The sequence below is a fragment of the Topomyia yanbarensis genome, chromosome 2 (assembly GCF_030247195.1).
Source record: "Topomyia yanbarensis strain Yona2022 chromosome 2, ASM3024719v1, whole genome shotgun sequence".
NCBI classification, from domain to species: Eukaryota; Metazoa; Arthropoda; class Insecta; order Diptera; family Culicidae; genus Topomyia; species Topomyia yanbarensis.
Genome location: NC_080671.1, coordinates 52,372,449 through 52,390,567, shown reverse-complemented (window position 1 = coordinate 52,390,567; position 18,119 = coordinate 52,372,449). Strand labels below are relative to the sequence as shown.

At 37.7% G+C, this 18,119-nt stretch overlaps 1 protein-coding gene across 3 annotated transcripts in view; it reads left to right on the top strand.

The window, feature by feature from the left end:
• The window catches only part of LOC131684952 (uncharacterized), a 160,816-nt gene that overhangs the window by 39,447 nt on the left and 103,250 nt on the right, over positions 1-18,119 (top strand). Inside the window, exons 2-3 of one of the 3 annotated variants that reach the window (XM_058968247.1) lie at positions 7,828-7,914; positions 17,570-17,646. In XM_058968247.1, the coding sequence (XP_058824230.1) occupies positions 7,858-7,914; positions 17,570-17,646 (134 nt within the window). In that variant the 5' untranslated portion in view covers positions 7,828-7,857. Of the gene's footprint in view, positions 1-7,827; positions 7,915-17,569; positions 17,647-18,119 lie in introns of those variants that run through there. The other 2 variants (XM_058968246.1, XM_058968245.1) reach the window with 2 other exon arrangements.

Genomic DNA, 18,119 nt, shown 5'->3' with positions numbered 1-18,119 from the left:
TCCGAAACTGATTTTCAAAGCGAGGAAGAAGATGTGAATGATATTGCTTCCGAAGATGAATCTGATGCAGAAAAATATGAATATGTACTCCGGGTATGCATCAGAAGAAATTAATAGCAACCCAGAAACATTTATTGGTCGTGTTCAAACGAAATGGAGCTCAGAACCAATCGACAGTCGACGTGATCTTCCGAGTACTCACCTTTTGGAAAAAAATTGACCTTTTTACATCCATCGCCTTATACGCTGAAATCGGGATTCGCTGCGTGTTCGTACTCATCATCCTGTAATTCCAGAACCGGAAGTCGAATCAATTAGAAATTCAACAGCAGCCAATGGGAATGCTGTACCTTTCATGTGAAACCAAGTTTGTAATAATCGGTAAAGAATTCGCTGAGAAATAGGTATGACATTATCTTAGGAACTTGGTAATTTCCCCCGGGGCATCAAGAACCGTCATAGCTGGCCAATGTGGTCGACGTGCCTTCGGTGGGTCATTAATGATCTAGACATGCAAAGCCAAGTAATGTTACACATATTTTAATATATATTGCATCATTTGGACATCATGGTGGTATCAGTTTCTATGGAAATTTGCTGTGTGATTGTACTCTTCAACACGTAACTCCAGAACCGAAAGTCGGATCAATAAAAAAATCAATAGCGACCGATGGGAAGGCTGCACCTTTCATTTGAGACTAAATTTATACAAACCGGTCCAGCCACCTCAGAGAAAAATCGATGAGATTGTTTGCCACATACATACATACATACACACATACACACACACACACACACTCATTTTACGATCTCGACGAGCTGAGTCGAATGGTATAAGAGATTTGGCCCTGCGGGTTTCGGTTAAAAAATCGAAATTTCGACCGATTGCATAACCTTTCTATATGAGAACGGCAAAAAGGAGCTTGAATTTAGACGGGCCTGAGAGGCCCGGCTTGCCCTTTAATGTTAGGTTTTTAGCTTGCCTTCACAAGGGTTAAGGGTCGATTTCTTCACCCTCGCTTAACTGTTAAACCAGGTTCACCAGTACGTTTAAACCTGGCTTAAATGTTAAGCAAGAGTGAAGAAATCGGCACTAATTCATGATTAACAAAGTTTAAAAATTGAAATTCTAAATATATAGGTATGCATGCTGAACAAAATTTGTAATGCACAATTTACATAATTCGTGGTAAAATTGAGATTTGAACTATATCTCAACGGTGAATTATTTTCATCAACTGAGTTTACTGAGGGGATTACATTATAAAGATCTCACATGCGAATTATACATCCACTCTTCCCCGGAAACCAAGACCAGTTGTCACCAGAAATGCTTTCCCGCATTTGTACATAACTATTCAGTATAATTTCCATTAAATCCATTTCTAGCATCTACATAGTGATTTACTACTGCTGCTACACCAAATGCCCACGATAGCGTTGATTATGGTTATTTGTATGAACGCCAAAATAACATGGCAGCACGAGGCAGCAAAAAAAAGAACGAAACATAAATTACTCGCGTTTTGCAAGGAAATTATGCTTAATTTTCTACCGCATTTAGTTTTATGGGTCTTCCATGTTTGGCTACTTGTAATGAGAACAGATAAAAATAGATGCTTGATTGTGACTGTATAAGATGAAACTAGTATGATAAATTTGGTTCTAATTTTTTGTTACCCTGTCATTCGTACCTTGGGGGTGAATTGCTGGTCGATATGATATTAATAGATGCTTGACGTGCATTTCATTGACGTAAATGGAAACGTTCCTATTTGCTACATTGTAAGCGGAATCATTATATTCCTGGTTTAACCCGACAAACACTAACAGGTTATATAATGTGATGACTGATAGGAGTTGTTATTTGGAAAACATAAAATATATCAGTTCACGACGCAAAAATCTCCAATGAATAATGAATAATATTCTGAGCAGTGGTGTAGTCCGAAATTTGGTTTGGGAGAGGGAGAGGGGTTTGGGCGTAAATCGTTAATTTTTCGAAAATGCTTATTTTAATATATTGGTAATTTTTATTACTATTTACGACATCCTGGAACTTGAAACTATTTTTTAGGTAAAGGTAAACTATCCTACATGTATCAATCCAGTCTACATACCAGAAGAATGAACATAGAACAGTTTTTAAACCTCCATAGATAACTTCTTCTCTAATGTGCTGAAGATATTGCTCACATATAATAAATTCCAACCAAAATACTGTGCTCAATCATTACATTGTAAGTACAGCATTGCAACCTAAAACCAAAAATTCCGGCAAAACATAAACGTTTGTTTTGAAAACCTGTTAAGTTCGCTGAAAAAAAACATTTATTTCTAAAATATTACAGAAATTTTAGATTCTTAGTTGATGAGTTAGGGTTTTGAAATGAATATACACTCCAAAACATTTCGTACTTCAAAACGTATTTTTCATTGCAAAATAAAATAGATTAAATAAAATCAAATATTTTTCAGTGTCCGTTAGACATTGTGCACGCTATAAGCTGTTGCGCGTGGATACTTTATTTTGCAACAGAAAACCATTTGTTTGCTACTGCATCTTGGGGAATCATTTACTTTTACTTAAGTTCACGTCAATATCTTCATTGTTCAATTTCTTGTTCTTCCTTGTTCCCTGGGCTTGCGGATCTCGCCGTCATTCATATTAGCTTCGTCGCTGTTGGGGATGTTTGTTTGACAGCACTGGAAGCTGCTTTTGTCAGGTTACTGACAAGCAACCACAAGTTTGACAACCATTTGTATATCAGATGATGACATTCGATGCTATATTTTGGATTTAATAGCAGTGGATGAGTGAACAACCGATTGTGATTTATTCTCCTCAGCATCTTCTGGGCAAGTTGTTTCGCCTAAATACCATATGGGCACAAGCTAATCTATCCATGATGGGTGCTTAACAAGGTTTGTGTAATTTTTGCTCCGTGTGTTATGAATGGTATTATCAGGTGAGAAGGAATACATTTTCAACCCACATCCTCACTGCATAAACGCTGTTAGGAATTCCTGCGAAAAAATTTCTCCACGGTGTAACAGATTTGAGCCCAAACACCCAAAAGAAGATAAATTAAAATTTCACTGAAAGGTCCGTTATTCGGTAGTATTTGTCATTACACAATCAAATCAAAATGGATCTCGTGAAAAAATTGACGAAAATATTAGAGTAGAGTGAGGTCAAGTAGGTCAGTTTTCTTTGGCAATCGTGCGATGCTATTTTTGCATTGATTTGGACAAACAAGCACTCTTTGGGATGGTTATACATCTCTCAACGTTTTGGTAATTATGCTTTTATGTTTGGCTTAATATGTTTCAAGCTACATCTATTAAGGCAAATGTACCGTAAAATGGGAGAACATTGATCATTTTTTCAAAAGTTTTTCGAATAACTATCGTCAATTCAAGTAGATGTAACTGTTTGCATTTTTAAAACAAGTACTGGTACCTGTAGATTGAAAACGTTCAAAATGTTGGGTATTGTATTTCGTTATTTTATAATGAATTATTAGACAAAAATATTTACGGTTTCTGAAAAAGTGATCAGTTCAGTTGAAGTTGATTGATTCCATTAATATACAAAGAATGGTTTGAACAGATTCTGAAAAAGTGATCAGTTCAGTTGAAGTTGATTGATTTCATTAATATACAAAGAATGGTTTGAGCAGATTGATACGACGCATAAGAGTTGTATCATTTTCAATTTGAATTCATGTTCATAAAGGTTACACTAAATGATGAAATAATCTTTGCCGATAGATGCTGAACATGTTTAGAATATGGTTTGTATTTTGTTTGATGATTTTGTTAGAGGGAATCATCTTATCGTACGTTACTGAAAAAAGTCTCATTTGATCAAACTTACCCCGGTGATCACAGATACCCCGTTTTACGGTGCTTTTTTCGAGGTTTTTAAAATCTGGGGGTACAATATGTGACTTTACTCGAGATTAAATAAAATGCAGTCCTACTTTTCTTTGAAGAATAGGAATACTTCAGATATTTTAAAAATGAATAAATATAAATTCTAAATAATAAAAATAAATGGTATTTATTAATGTCTATCAGGTAAGAAATTGAGGAAGTGGCAAATAATGTGAAAAATCATGAAACCATGTAGAGAAATGTTGAAAAAATATGTATTTTTTAGCATTTGCGTCTGGTTTTGTACTTGCTAATGATGTCTTCGGTGTCCTCGTCGTCGACAGAGTGTGGAATAGAAGTTGTGCATTCCTGCTCACGTGGTTGCCTAGCTGCGAGACGACCAAGTATGCGCGTCATAGCATTTTTTTTTGGATTCTTTTTTCTTCTCTGTTTCGATCAATTTTCGTTCTTTTTCCATCTGTTTCTGCCGTTTTGCTGCCCCTCCTTTGCCTTTTCGGCGGCAAATTTTTTTAGCTTCGGCGGTTGTTTTTTAGCATTTTTATATATAAAGATGGCCATAACACGTGTTTTAGGTTATTCTTGAGAACGAAACTTTCTGCTTGGACTAACATGTTGAATTATATCATTACCGAATTGCATATGTGATGAAACTGAATATACAGTACTTCCGTAAATCTAAAACCAATTTTATACCTTCAGAAAATATTCCACTTCACAAAGATAGAAAAAAATGCTTCCTAACTCGACAACCGCCACGCGACTGTTTCAATCGAAAGGAGTTATTCTTTACCAATCCAAATTTCGGTGCAACCTACCAAAGGTGAACTAAAAATAATTCGAAATCTGAGGGTTATGATTAGTTCCATATTTTGAGATCCTTTTCAACTATGGGATACAAACTAAAAGATTAGTTTCACGATCAAAGTACTCTCAAAATTTTTCCAAAATTCCTCCTGATGATTAAAATAATAGGTTGTTGACGTATTGAGAAATTAATTTTATAATATCTAACAAAGAAAGACTCTCATTTTCTACTTCCTCTTCTGTCAATTATTCAGTCATTCCTACGTTTGCCTCTAAACTCTATGCATAATATGCTCACCCCAAAAATCCTCATTCCTATTAGAAAATAATTGAAAGACGTGTTGCAATGGCACCGTAATAATCAAAAGAGAAAGTTAAAAAGCGATTATCTCTATCTTAGATACACTACCGGTTGAAAGTTAAAGTTCACTTCATTTTTTGAATTTTACATAATTGAGTGCGTTTCTCAGTAGACTTTGTCAAGCACGTGCGTCTTGACTATATTTTGTTGCTACACGCTACTAGTCAAGTGTAGGAGGGGGTTTGACGCCTTTGTGTGACGCGTACATCACAAATAAACTTGTTATGACAGGTTGTATTCTTTCGGTGAGTCGAGTACATAATACGTGTAATGATATGCTGCGAGAGCTTACTGCAAGAATTATATTTTAAATTGTTATTTATATTTTGAAGATTCAAAAATAATTACAAAGATTTTTATATTAAAAATCGTAACCGTCGAAAAAAATATCTATTCAAATTGACCTAATTCGAAAATTATCATATCATTATTGAAATGATATGAAATTTTTGAAGTGAAAAAAAATAAATATTTTATGCGTGTATCGTAGAGAAATGGGTCGAAAAATAATTATAATTAATAATAATTAATATCAAGAAATGAAGGAAACTATAGCTTTTTGAATATTACATTTACATTGTAGGGTGAACTTAAACTTTTGACTGGTAGGTCAACTTGAAAAAGTGCTAGAGAATCAACCCTTTCATGCCTAACTTTTTTATACTGCATATAGACTTCAAAACTACTTTTCCTTGAAAAGGATGGGGTCAAGAAGCTGCTCAATTTTTACCCTCCAATGCTCAATAGAATTCTTCTAGAATATTTAGGGTAGACGAGCCCTTATTCATCTCATTAGTGAGAATGTCACACTATTTCGTTGATACCTCGGCCAATTGTCACTGGATTACCTTTAAATAGGTTTTAACATCTTTGCTTCGTTCCTAAGAAGCAATATAATGAAAAATCTGACTTGGAAAAAGTAAAATACTCGCGTTTGAGCGAAGTGAAAAGTCGAGTACAACGCACCTTTATTCATCCTACCATTTATGCTAATGCGTTGAACAGAAATAGAAGACACTGTTCTAACTAATGTGTTCAAATCGGTGGGATGAATAGATGTGCTGAGATGAATTAGGGAGCTGTCATCCTACAATAGTTCAATTCCGTAGAAAACGTAATGGAATACAGTATATATTGATAGGTTTTATTAGTTTACAATAATATAGCCAAATAACGAAAATATCTTCAAATTCCATTTTCGTCGTCAACGTAAACTGTCCCTGGAAGCACTGCTCCATCGAAATCTTAACTGCAATAACTTCAGTTCTAGAGCTATTACTTGCAACTGCTAGTGATCAAATGAAAGGTAACAATCACATTCATTAGCCTTATTTGTTTTTGTGAACAATTCTTCCCTAAACCAAAAAATAGGGTTAACTTAATCAGCATCACTACATTTTTTTCGTCAAGCAAAATAATTTGGGTTTGGGAGAAGAAGGATTTAAGCCTCAAACCCCAATGATTTTGAGTTCTATAAGTGTTAACATGAAAATGATAGGACCATATACAATGCTACATACTATTATATGAACTATATTATGAAAGTGGAAACCTTTTTCATAGTTTTGTGAACCATTTTGCGAACACGAATAGGGAATCGTGACCAGTATATCATGAATCAAGAACCGGTTCAGACGGTGCAAGAGAGGATCTATATTGTGAAGTAGGGAAACCCGGGACCGTAGAGTGATTCAGACTCCCTGAGCTTCTCAGAAAATCGATATATGTATTCGAAATCTTTGTGCTCGTATATTTTCTGTACGAAACCTATTCGTAGCAGTTTTACGAAAATATTTTCTTGGTAAAACGATGATCTCGTTAGTTTATCAAAACAACTAATTTCTTCATTTCAAATAAACGTAATCGTAGTATTTATTTTCAATGGCCATAACACTTAAGTTCAAAAAGCCGCGAAATGTCCTATTTATTGCGGAAAAACATGTTTTAGACGATTTAGCACCCAAAGATTATTAACAGGTGATTAAAATTCGCTTGGTATTTCATGTTGTTTCAAACGAAGTCTTTGTTTAAACTGACACAATAATGAATAGTAATTTTGAGACACAGTATTAGCTGATTTAAAACTGCATCTTCTTTATCACTAGATCGAGCAGAAATTTCGTTAAAATTAAAATGGTTAAAATTAACTAAAGTTTGTTTATTTCTAATAAAAAATTTTATGCGTGCAGTAGGATCAACACAGGTATGCAGCCTTGTGATTGTCCTCTACACTATCAATCGGCTGCAAAATCTATCGAAACTGATGGTCAGGTTCCGCTACGGAATGTTGTACTAAGGCTTAACTGTTACACATTGCATAAGTTAATTATTTTGTTTTCAATAAAACTATGCATTTTTCAATGAGCATTCCCAGGAAAAAACTATTTCATGTCTCAAATTCCAGGAAGCAGAAAGTCGTCGGATAAGGAAACTCTAGTTGAGGGAAATGTGACTCGTTAAGGTCATACGTTCGCAAGGTATAGCCTTGTCAAAATGCTCATGGTATTGTTGCAAATATTTTTATTCTCGGGAGAAGAACGTTGACAATTTCCTACTAATGCACCAGTAACCGACATGATGTAAATTATAAAATATATATCGTTAATAGATTTAGAACAGGCTGTCGAAAACGTCTGTTATTATTATTCGAAAACATATCTGATTCCATTTATCATAGACTAGTATAGAAAGAATTTTCACCCTTCCGACAAGGTTTGAATATAATCAATTGGTTAAACAGATTTTATACCTTTTCATTACAGGTCACCGTGACTTTGCGCTTCTGAGAGGAAATGAAAGTAGACTTGCACCAAAACATTAACAACACCTCGTCGCCACATTTCTGGATTGTAAGTATCGTTCTGGAAAAATATGCTCTCAACTTCGTGAGAAACATGGTTCGAATATTGAAACAGTGAATTATTTGGATAACGAAAACAGAAAAAAATCATGTATTTCGCACGTCAACTTAATTCATAATTCGAGCTATGTTGGTCACGATTCTTTTAATTTTTAAAAAGAACTTGTTCATAGCAAACTAATTCACAAACAATTCGAAATCTTTGTGCTCTTGAAATGTTTCACAACTGACACGAAGTAGCAGATATTTATGTCAGACAACTGACGGCGCTGAAACAGCTACGATTGATAACGTTATGGATCTCGTAACATATCTGCGCTATGACTGGTTGCTTTGCAACTTAAAGTTCAGGTCTATATCATCATCGGTACTGTTATCCTGCTGTTCGCGATTTCTTTCTTACGGGCTGCTATTGTATATCCGTGTTCATTCGCAGTTATATATTTATTTGTGGTGCTGGTTTTTGATGTGGAGTCACTAGGCACAATCGTTGTTATTTTTCAATTGTTCAATAATGACAGTTGGTTTTGAGATACAAAACGCACTGTGTTATAGCAGCGTACGTCGATGACTGTTTGTGATTTTTTTAAATAAATTCCGCGCGAAGTGATAAAAAAGATGGCAACATTAAATCGACCTTCACAGATTTGAACAATTTTTTTTTTATTCATATAGGGCTAATATATAGAATTCTAAATGTTTGTGCCAATTGATTCATCCCTCGGTCCATGGGATTACCCTTCATTTTGACAAATTGCTAAAACTCTTGATTTTCTTTTGATTATATCTCCGGTTCAATTTACTCTAAAATCGAACCGCAAGATATTTTTAGAAGGAAATTGTTCATGGAGTCTCGAAAAAATATTAGCTTTTAGCGGCAGTGCTGCCAACTATGCTATTATCGCAGCAAAAAATTAAAAGTTCATTTTTCTCGCTATGCGCATATTTTAATTTTAAAAATTATAATTGTATTGTGTTCCTCAGGCATTTTTGCATAGAAAACACTTCTAATCTCAATATAATTTGATCCAATCTTGAGATACGCCGTTTTGAAAGAAAAAACTCGCAATAAAACTCAATTTTGATTGACAAATATTGACAAAATCTTCAAAAGGTGAAAAAACCGACCCTGATCCGCTAGAGGAAAAACAAAAAACGTAGTTTTTCGTCATATCTCGTGAACTTCACGATAAATTATGTGTGAACTAAGAATACTAAAGTTGGATTTTTGTCGTCGTGCGCTTGCGATTTTATATGAGAATATAATGATTTGCGTTTCGAACTCGATTCTTCAGAATCTAATCTGGCACTGGTTTAGCAAAAGTTAGACGCTAATCCCATAGTTCAATAGTGCTTAGGACACTAAGAAACACAGAAAATCAATATAGAACATTAACAATATACGAGTTTAGTAATTGCAGTGGTTCACCATGTTTCAATCATCACCATACCCAATAGAAACCGTTGGTTAAAGCGGTGTCTGCCATCTTTCTTCAACGTATTGGTTCAAACGGTAGGTTTTGAGTTTTCGATACGCTAAAACACGAACATTTGACCATTTTCAGGCCATTTGTGTTATTATATTGGTTCTCAAGAACTAAGCAAAGATGCTGATGCCAATTTATATGCATTCCAACGATTGTAAGCCGAGTAACTAATGAAATAGTGAGGCACCCTTCCCAATACTGCCAAAATAGGCTCTTTACCCTATATATGATTTCACAGCGTGTGTAAAAACTATGGAGAAGAGAGTGAGGGATATGCAATTTTAGCTTCGACCAAAGTAATCGATCTGGGAGAACTCATCAACACGATTCGTACGAGTTTCAAAACTTTGTAATAGAAAAACGTAACTCATCGTAACACTTTGTAACCGATATTTGCAAAATTAATATATCTTCTTTCCCCTACAATTAATGATCATTCTCCATTGCCTGCTAGTATCAAGCGCATAAAATATATTTGATACCGAGTTAGCTGTGCTTAGTGAATCCAGTCTATCAAAAACTTTCCTCTGTCCGGATTCCCTCTAGTAACGTTATCTCACAAAAAAATCTTTATGCTTACCAATCTGAATTCGTGAGTAACTATCACTGAACTACTACTTCTATTATAAAATCTCCCTAGCATTCAGCTATCTGACTGCGTTAAACCCATTTGCATGATTACCCAAATCAGAGTGCAGGTTGCAGCAAATGCCGCAGCTGTGTCACAGCACTATTAAAGTAGCTCCATGAGGGAATGCTGCAAGAAACTCAATTTTATAATAAACCAACCAGATAACCGCAATTGTCATCATCATCATCCTTACTGTCATGCATTGAGCTGTCGTCTCTAGTCCATAAGGCATCACATACGTATATTTCGCTTGATGCAAATGAGTGCTAAACTGCATTACGATCGGACGTAGTTGTCTGCTGCGCTCTATAAGCGCACATTCATTTACGGGTGAGTACATGAGGTAAATCCAATAAACAATAAACTGTACTTTTTAGTTGGCACTGTTCCACTAAACTGGTAGTCAGCCGTGGCACGCGACGATGCTGACGGAAAATGACAATTCGGGACGGAAAAATATTTTGAATTTTGACTAAAAATAAAAGAAGGGTAAAAATGATAGTAAATAGTTTTGATGGTTTTCAAACTGTTTTCGTCTTTTAAATGAGACTATTTTGTTGTTTACTTTGCAAGCATGCAATGAAAAAAAAATCAGAAGAATAATCTTAAGTACTTTGGTATATTGTGTAAAACGCAAAAATATTTGTTTAGTAAAATTATGGCTTGAATAAATAATTGTACAGGTCGATAGTCAATGAAATTGTTCATTGAATACATTTAAATTTATTTATTGTTTTTTTGTCTTTCGGAGTAATAAGCAATAAATGAATGGATTCAATAATACATATTTTTGATTCAAATATGCTAAAATGTCTCTACATGTAGCCATTTACAAGAATATTAAACACAGCTCGCGCAGTTGAATCGCCAAAGAAAAAGCATCACAGAATTTTATTAGTCACCACGCCTTATGGACAGTTGAGAATTTCAGAAACGAAATTATCGTCATTAAATACATTAGTTATGGAATTTGTGTTTAGACTTCGTCTCATCAGAATCCGGCACTGAGGTATAACCGGATTAATGTTATTTTTTTATTTTTATTCAATTCGTTTATTTGATAACGCACGTTTGCGTTTGCTTTAAGGTGCTATTTTTTCTTTGCTTTGCATTTTGTATTTCTACTGGGTTACACATTTAAATATAATTTTGTTTTTATATAATGAAACTAAAGAAATTTTACAGCTAATTTATATATACAAGAGGGCATAATATATTATTCGTAAGGTTAGGGGGAGGGGGTCATTTTGTGTATTTTTGTATAGTAATGCACTTTAGGAATTTTAGAAAGGATATTATTGGAATAATTAATTATAAACTAAGTGGAACATTTAACAGAAACATTAAAACTAGAAATAACTAGAGGGGGTTGTTCAATTTTTTACTAAGATTACGGGTCATTAATTAGAGCTATTTTTAAGTAGTGGTACTGTTGGGCATTTCTTTACGGGATTATATATTGATCAACTAAAACTAGAAGACAAGGGGCACATAAATTTTGAGAAGATATTCAAGGGGGAGGGGGGCTGAAGTCCTACATATGTGTATCAGAGACATAGTGGAGAAAGGGTGGACAAGTCTGACAGGAGGGGTGAGAAACTAACTTTCAGTTTCCGGAATCGGGAAACAACGGTAAGGATTACATATTCGGACGGATGCATCATAACCCGGGCGGTCTTCCTCGAGCCGGCCGAGACGAGTTCTCCAGATGATTTCGTAATACGGCTCAGATGCGGATCGGCAACACACCGTGTTGTTGGGTCATTCGACAGAGGTGTTTTGTGTCGTCTTGGAGTCGCAACAAACCATCGTTGTGGTACGGTAGGCGGTAGAGGGCACTTCTGAGAATGATAAGAAATTAATAGGGAAAGGTCAATCTGAATATTGATGGTTTTTAGAAAGGTGTATACGAGGGACATATAGAAGAGATCACTGCTTTCCAGTACATCTCAAACCGGGATATTGGGTGATCTTCATCGGGACGAAGGGAATCCAATAGTTGAGATCTGGCAGAACAGTACTCGGCGCATGCCCAGACAATATGTTCAATATCGTGGTAACAGTTGCCACAGGCGCAGATACCGCTATTCGCAAGCCCAATACGTCGGAGATACCTCCAGTGTGTAGTGATTGGACATGAGCCGAGACATAACACGAATGAAATCCCTAACCACATCTATCCCCTTGAACCAAGGTTTCGTTGATACCTCAGGGATTATCGAATGTAGCCACCTTCCTAGTTCCCCATTGCTCCATGAAGTTTGATAGCTTTCGAGTGTTCTCTGATGAGTAATACTGAAAAATTCGCTGAAGCTAATTGGTCTTTCATATATGTCACCTTCCAAAACGCCCGCCTTAGCTAAAAGTCCGCTTCTTCATTACCTGAAATGGAGCAATGTGAGGGAACCCAAACTAAGGCAATCTTGTACGATCTTACAGACGCAAGCACGCAGGCGCTCCCAGATTTTCCCCAGAAAATATCTTCCTAGCTTTCATTGAACGGAGAGCCTCGACTAAGCTGAGGCTATCCAAGACGATAAAGTAATGGTCGATGGGCAAAGTATCAATGATCCCAAGGGTTTACTAAATAGCAGCAAGTTCTGCGACGAAAACTGAAGCAGGATCATTGAGTTTGAATGAGGCGGTGAGGTTTTGATGGAATATATCGAAGCCAGTGGAGCCGTCGAGGCTTGACCCGTCGGTGTAAAACATCTTGTTATAGTCGACTTCTCGAAATTTACTTTGAAAGATGCTTGGGATCACTTGCAGACGTATGTGATCCGGGATTCCACGAATCTCGTCTATCATGGATGTATCGAAGAATACAGTTGAATCAGAAGCATAAGGGAGATTGACACGGTTGGGATAATGTGAAAAAGGATTGATATTTTGTGCCATGTAATCGAAGTACAAGGACATAAATCGGGTTTGAGAATTGAGCTCGACAAGCCTCTCGAAATTTGTAAATTCTCGAAATTTGTAAGATATCGCATCGGCTGAGCAATCGATATAAGAGGTACCAAAATTTTTCAGCGGAAGGACGCCCGCCAGCACTTCTAAACGGTAGCGGAAACAGAAACTCCCATACTCCATCACCGACAATATTATTGTTTGGTACAACCTGATCAGGTCTCCTGGTTGGGCTCCCAACCATGTTCCGGTTTTTGCACGGAGAAAGTTGATCCTTTGTTGGCACAATCGTTCGTCCTTTTGCTTTTGCGGAAACGGTGTTTTGTTCGCGTTATCGTAGGTGGACGCGGCGCGGTAGATCTTCTCTGCTGGGGCGGAACGCGGACAAACCTTCTTGGCCAAATCGAATATCCAACGGTTTGAATATTCCAGGCTCTCTTTAGTACTGTTTCGGTTTTGTAAGCGCCGGGTCATGCCCCAAATAGTGCTCATCGATGTTTCTCTCGTTAGCCCGTCAACGAACCGGCGCCAGTAGCTACGTTTCTGCCATCGCGTACTGTCGGTAGCTGGCTGATAGCCTGTCGTCCCGGAAGGTCTTATACGCGGTGGCCTTCTCCGCGTATACGGCTGAGCACTCTTTGTCCCACCATGGGTAGGGATGACGCCCGCGTGAGTTCGCATCTGGTACACGTTTAGTCTGAGCTTGAATCGCGGTATCGAGAATCAAGCCAGTCAGGAACCCGTACTCTTTCTCTGGAGGAAGCTCTTGTGTCTTCTCTACTTTTCTGGATATCGCGGACGCGTAGCTCTTCCAATCAATATTTCGTAAGAGGTCATACGAAACATTGATTGTATTCGGTGGCCTTGAACCGTTAGCAGGTGGTCACTGTCGTGGGGATCAGAGACTACCTTCCACATGCAATCTAACCGCAGCGATGTCGAGCAGAGGGACAGATCTAAGGCGCTCGGACGCGCTGGAGGGGCAGGAATCCGTGTCATTTCACCCGTGTCATTTCACCCGTGTTCAAAATAGTCATATTGAAGTTGTCGCAAAACTCATGGATTAGGTAGATCGATTATCGTCATGAAGGCAACCCCATTCCGTACCGTGGGAGTTAAAGTCACCTAAAATTAGCCTCGGTGCGGGGAGGAGTTCCGCAATATCGCAAAGCCGTCGGTGGCGAACTGAGGCTCTAGGGAGGATGTAGCTGGAAGCAATGCAAAGGTCTTTGCCTTTAATTCTGGTTTGGCAAGCGACAACTTCAATGCCTGGTGGCGAGGGGAGGTCGATCCGATTGAAAGAATAGCACTTTTTGATCCCCAAAAGTACTCCTCTGTAAGAGTCTTCTCCAAGCGAATAATATTAAAATCGTGGAAGTGTAGGGTTATTTCTGAAGTAAATCATGTCTCGCATAGTGCAAATGTATCGCATTTCAAATTATTTGGTAAGATTTTAAAGAAATCGATTTTCGGGATAATGCTTCTGCAATTCCACTGTAGAACAATGATTAAATCCGTGACCTCGTTCGATGAATTAGCTATGAAAGGATACAATCACTGAAAGGAGAGGCCATTTCGCAGTAAACTGCATCAAAAACGATTTTACTGCGGGAAGAAAGCTTATCAAGATGCTTTTTAAGAGGGTCAGAAATATTTAGTGCTGTAAAATACGGTTCACAATGTCAGAGAAATTTATTAAGCCAGCGCTGGTTTCTTTCTCTGGCTGAGTATGGAAACACTTGGGGTTTTTGATGTTCCTGGAAGTGCAGGGAACTCCTTTTCTGAGCTCAGGTTTCTGAGACCGGGAGCGACTTGTTTCGGTTTTGCACCAGTGCTTCCTTGAGTAGTTATTTTAGGTGGGCCGTGAAGAGACACCTTCTGGCCTTTTACGACGAAGCTTGGGAGAGGAAATGTTCTTCCTTTTTCTATTGCTTCTAGGCATATCAGAAAATGTTTCCTCCTGGGGTTCATCACAGTCGCCTTCGTCAGTAGACAAGTTGGTATAGATGTTCGTAGAGGCCGGTGGCGTAGCTATCTTAAGCATTCCTGCAAAAGATCGCTAAGAGCGTCCCTGAAGAGAACGCCACAGATTCCCCCACAGTAGTCAATTTTCGACATCTCTTCCACAGGAATCATCCTCATGATTCCCACCGCATTTCCCACAACGGTCCTTATTGCTACAATCGGAGGCTGTGTGTCCCAATTGTTTGCAGTTCATGACCCGCGGCACAAAGAGGCGAACAGGTAGACGAACCTTGTCAAAGAGGAGGTAATTGCGCAGGGCAGAGCCCGGCGAAGGTCACCCGATAAGAGTCTGTTGACGTATATTTTCTTCCCGTCAGCTGCAACTGATGCTGAATGCAAACGTTTGCACTCCAGTATCTTCACTAGCTGAAGCATGGAATCTTTGAAACAGCCAGTCCCATATTTCAGCAGGTCCTCGCAACTCAGACTCGAATCGGAAACGACGCCACATACTTCAACCCTGTTAGCAGGTATATACACCCTGTACTCCTTCGTAAAGGACTCATAGCCAGCAATATCGTTTGCCTGGGTTAAACTGTTTACAACCACCCGAAGTTTATCAGGGCGAATTTTCTATATTTCTGTCACGGCCGAGTACCGATCCGTCAGAATTCGAGAAATCTGCAACAGAATCAAACACTTTTTGTCTTTGGTCCGGAAGAAGATCACGAAGGTGGCCGAGCTTGGATATACTTTGAGCCGGGAAGCCGATTTTGTTTCAACGTCCATCTCACCTTGAGATGAACCGCCGTCAGGAGAAGTCATTTTTGCACGGACCCATTGCCTAGTGCACGTCAGTAGGAGAACCAAGAAGGGGAAACGTAAAATAATACCTTGTGTATGTAACGGGATCCAGATGGCTTACTAGAAGAACACTGCTTCACTGGTCACTGGCCGGCTAACGGTACTCAGAAACAGAAACACAAAAGAAGGGAAAAAATACTGAAACCTCAACGAGGCGGAGAGTGCGCAAGATAACCTTGAACGAAAATTAGCACTATTCTTTGTCGCTATACACTGCACGGACTGGCAAAACACTTGTGTCTCAACCGAGCGTTCGAAAACTAATGTCGATATTGAGTTTTTGCCTCAACTCTACGCATTCGCAAAAATGCGATTTCAGCAAATTGAAATTTAAGCAATTTTTCGGTGACCAAGTTTATGTTTTTTTGACAATTCAAACTTATCTACTCATTCTAATAATTGACTCTAATCCATATTTCGGAACATCTCTTCGAAAAAGAGCGCATAATAAATCATGTAGTTGTTTTGTTTGAAATTTATGTTATTTGACAACTATGGGATCTCGATTAAGAGATCAGTTACAAGATCCTATTCCCACAATTTTTCAACAGCGCTCGTAATGCTTAAAACAGTTGATAGTCAATGTAGTGATCAAACAATATGCTTCCAAAATTACTTTGTACAATATTCAATTAAACTAGTCAGTTCGCAAACTTATAGCACTATTTCTCTTTTATTTTCTTACGATCACTCACTAGAGGGGATTCAGAAAGAAGTAATTCACAACTGCAATCTATTAGTGATTTTTTTTCCATCCCAATCAAACATTGAGCCTCAGTTTCCTTTTCGGAATATGAGTTTAGACAGCTTTAAATCCGCTTTGATTTAGGTCTCATCACAAATGACGTAGAGTTTCCGTTTCAGCAATACCTTGCAAGCGTTCGTTCCGATTTTTGCGAATCAATAGCTTGTACGTTTCTTGGATCTCTGGACGAAACTTTACGAAACATCAAGTTTTTTGGCCAAGCCCCATGTCGAAATGCTGGGATTCCATTTGAAATGAGCAATCAACACTCCCTCGATTTGTTTGTAAGTTGTTCCTGATTTTCGTCCAACTCTTGGGACATTTGAGACAGTCGAATGATGTATATTCATCAGTTTTACCAAAACGCAATGAGTTTGCTGAGTTTTTTCTATCCCGATCAGAATCTCACTGACAACTACATAACTTGACGGGTGTAAACAAAATACTCTAAAGAAAAACTAGGCAAAATTTGGTTAATTTTGGTCAAACTTGAAAAAACCGCAAGTTTGAAAGGGTCGCCTTAATTATCTACTCACTTTTTATGCCATTGTAGTTTGGCAACACATAATGCAATTTTAAATTGACACCTTTTTCGTCGAATTAATGTTCTCACGTAACATTTTTTTTCTATGATAAACTTGGATGCAATATCTGCCATTGTACATTTCCATCTTACAGAGTTACATGTATCTCAGGTTGAAAGCCTACTAAAACTATTTACAAAAACATCACTGGGACGTTCCTTTCCAGTGTTCAACACAAACATGCCGATAAACTAGAAATGGATTGGTACTAACCCAGTTAGGCTCGCATCGCGCAAAAAAAAATACCAGCTTTAAATTTTTCTCGATCTTCGAATTTTCATTGCAAATTTGATCATTCTAAGCTAAACTACTTCCAAAACTACAGGTAAAGCCCAAATAATTACATTACAGTGCAATACATTTTAAAGATTTAATACCGTGTCGCACTGCGTAATAGTACTCATGACATGCACAATTCGCTGGATAAATTACAGTTTGCTTTTCCTTTCCTTTTCCAGGGTGCACTCTGGTGTACATTTGGTGTCATCATATTCGGAGCAGTGGCTGTAATTTCATGTTGGATAAAACGATGCAGGTAAACTATACACTTTCCTCGCTTGTCTAGTTCTTCACAGCTAGCAGCCGTGTCCCCATGCGGATGCGAAACGTAAACAGTGTAACACAAAAGGCACTATGTGTTTGTATGATTTTCCCTCGGTGTTGTATGTAATATGCTATAACTAATGCAGAAGATTGCTTCTATTTTTAGCACGGTGTAGATTGTGATAATATGTGCCACTGTGATGACGGTGATGTGTTTGCATTATTACGACCAATAGGGTGTGGTGATAGCACCGTGAAATTTGTTCTAACCACGGTTAATGTATACTTGCTTGAGACGGAAATATCAATAACAGATTCATTTAAAGCTCTAATATATTATTCATTCGTACAAGTGTTCTTCGGTGGTTTTGTGATTAACCAGTGCATTCAAGTATTCGGTTCAGTAAGTGAGAATGTATTGTGTAACTCTCAACCAAAGAGGTGTGTGTTCGCTTTCGCACTGGA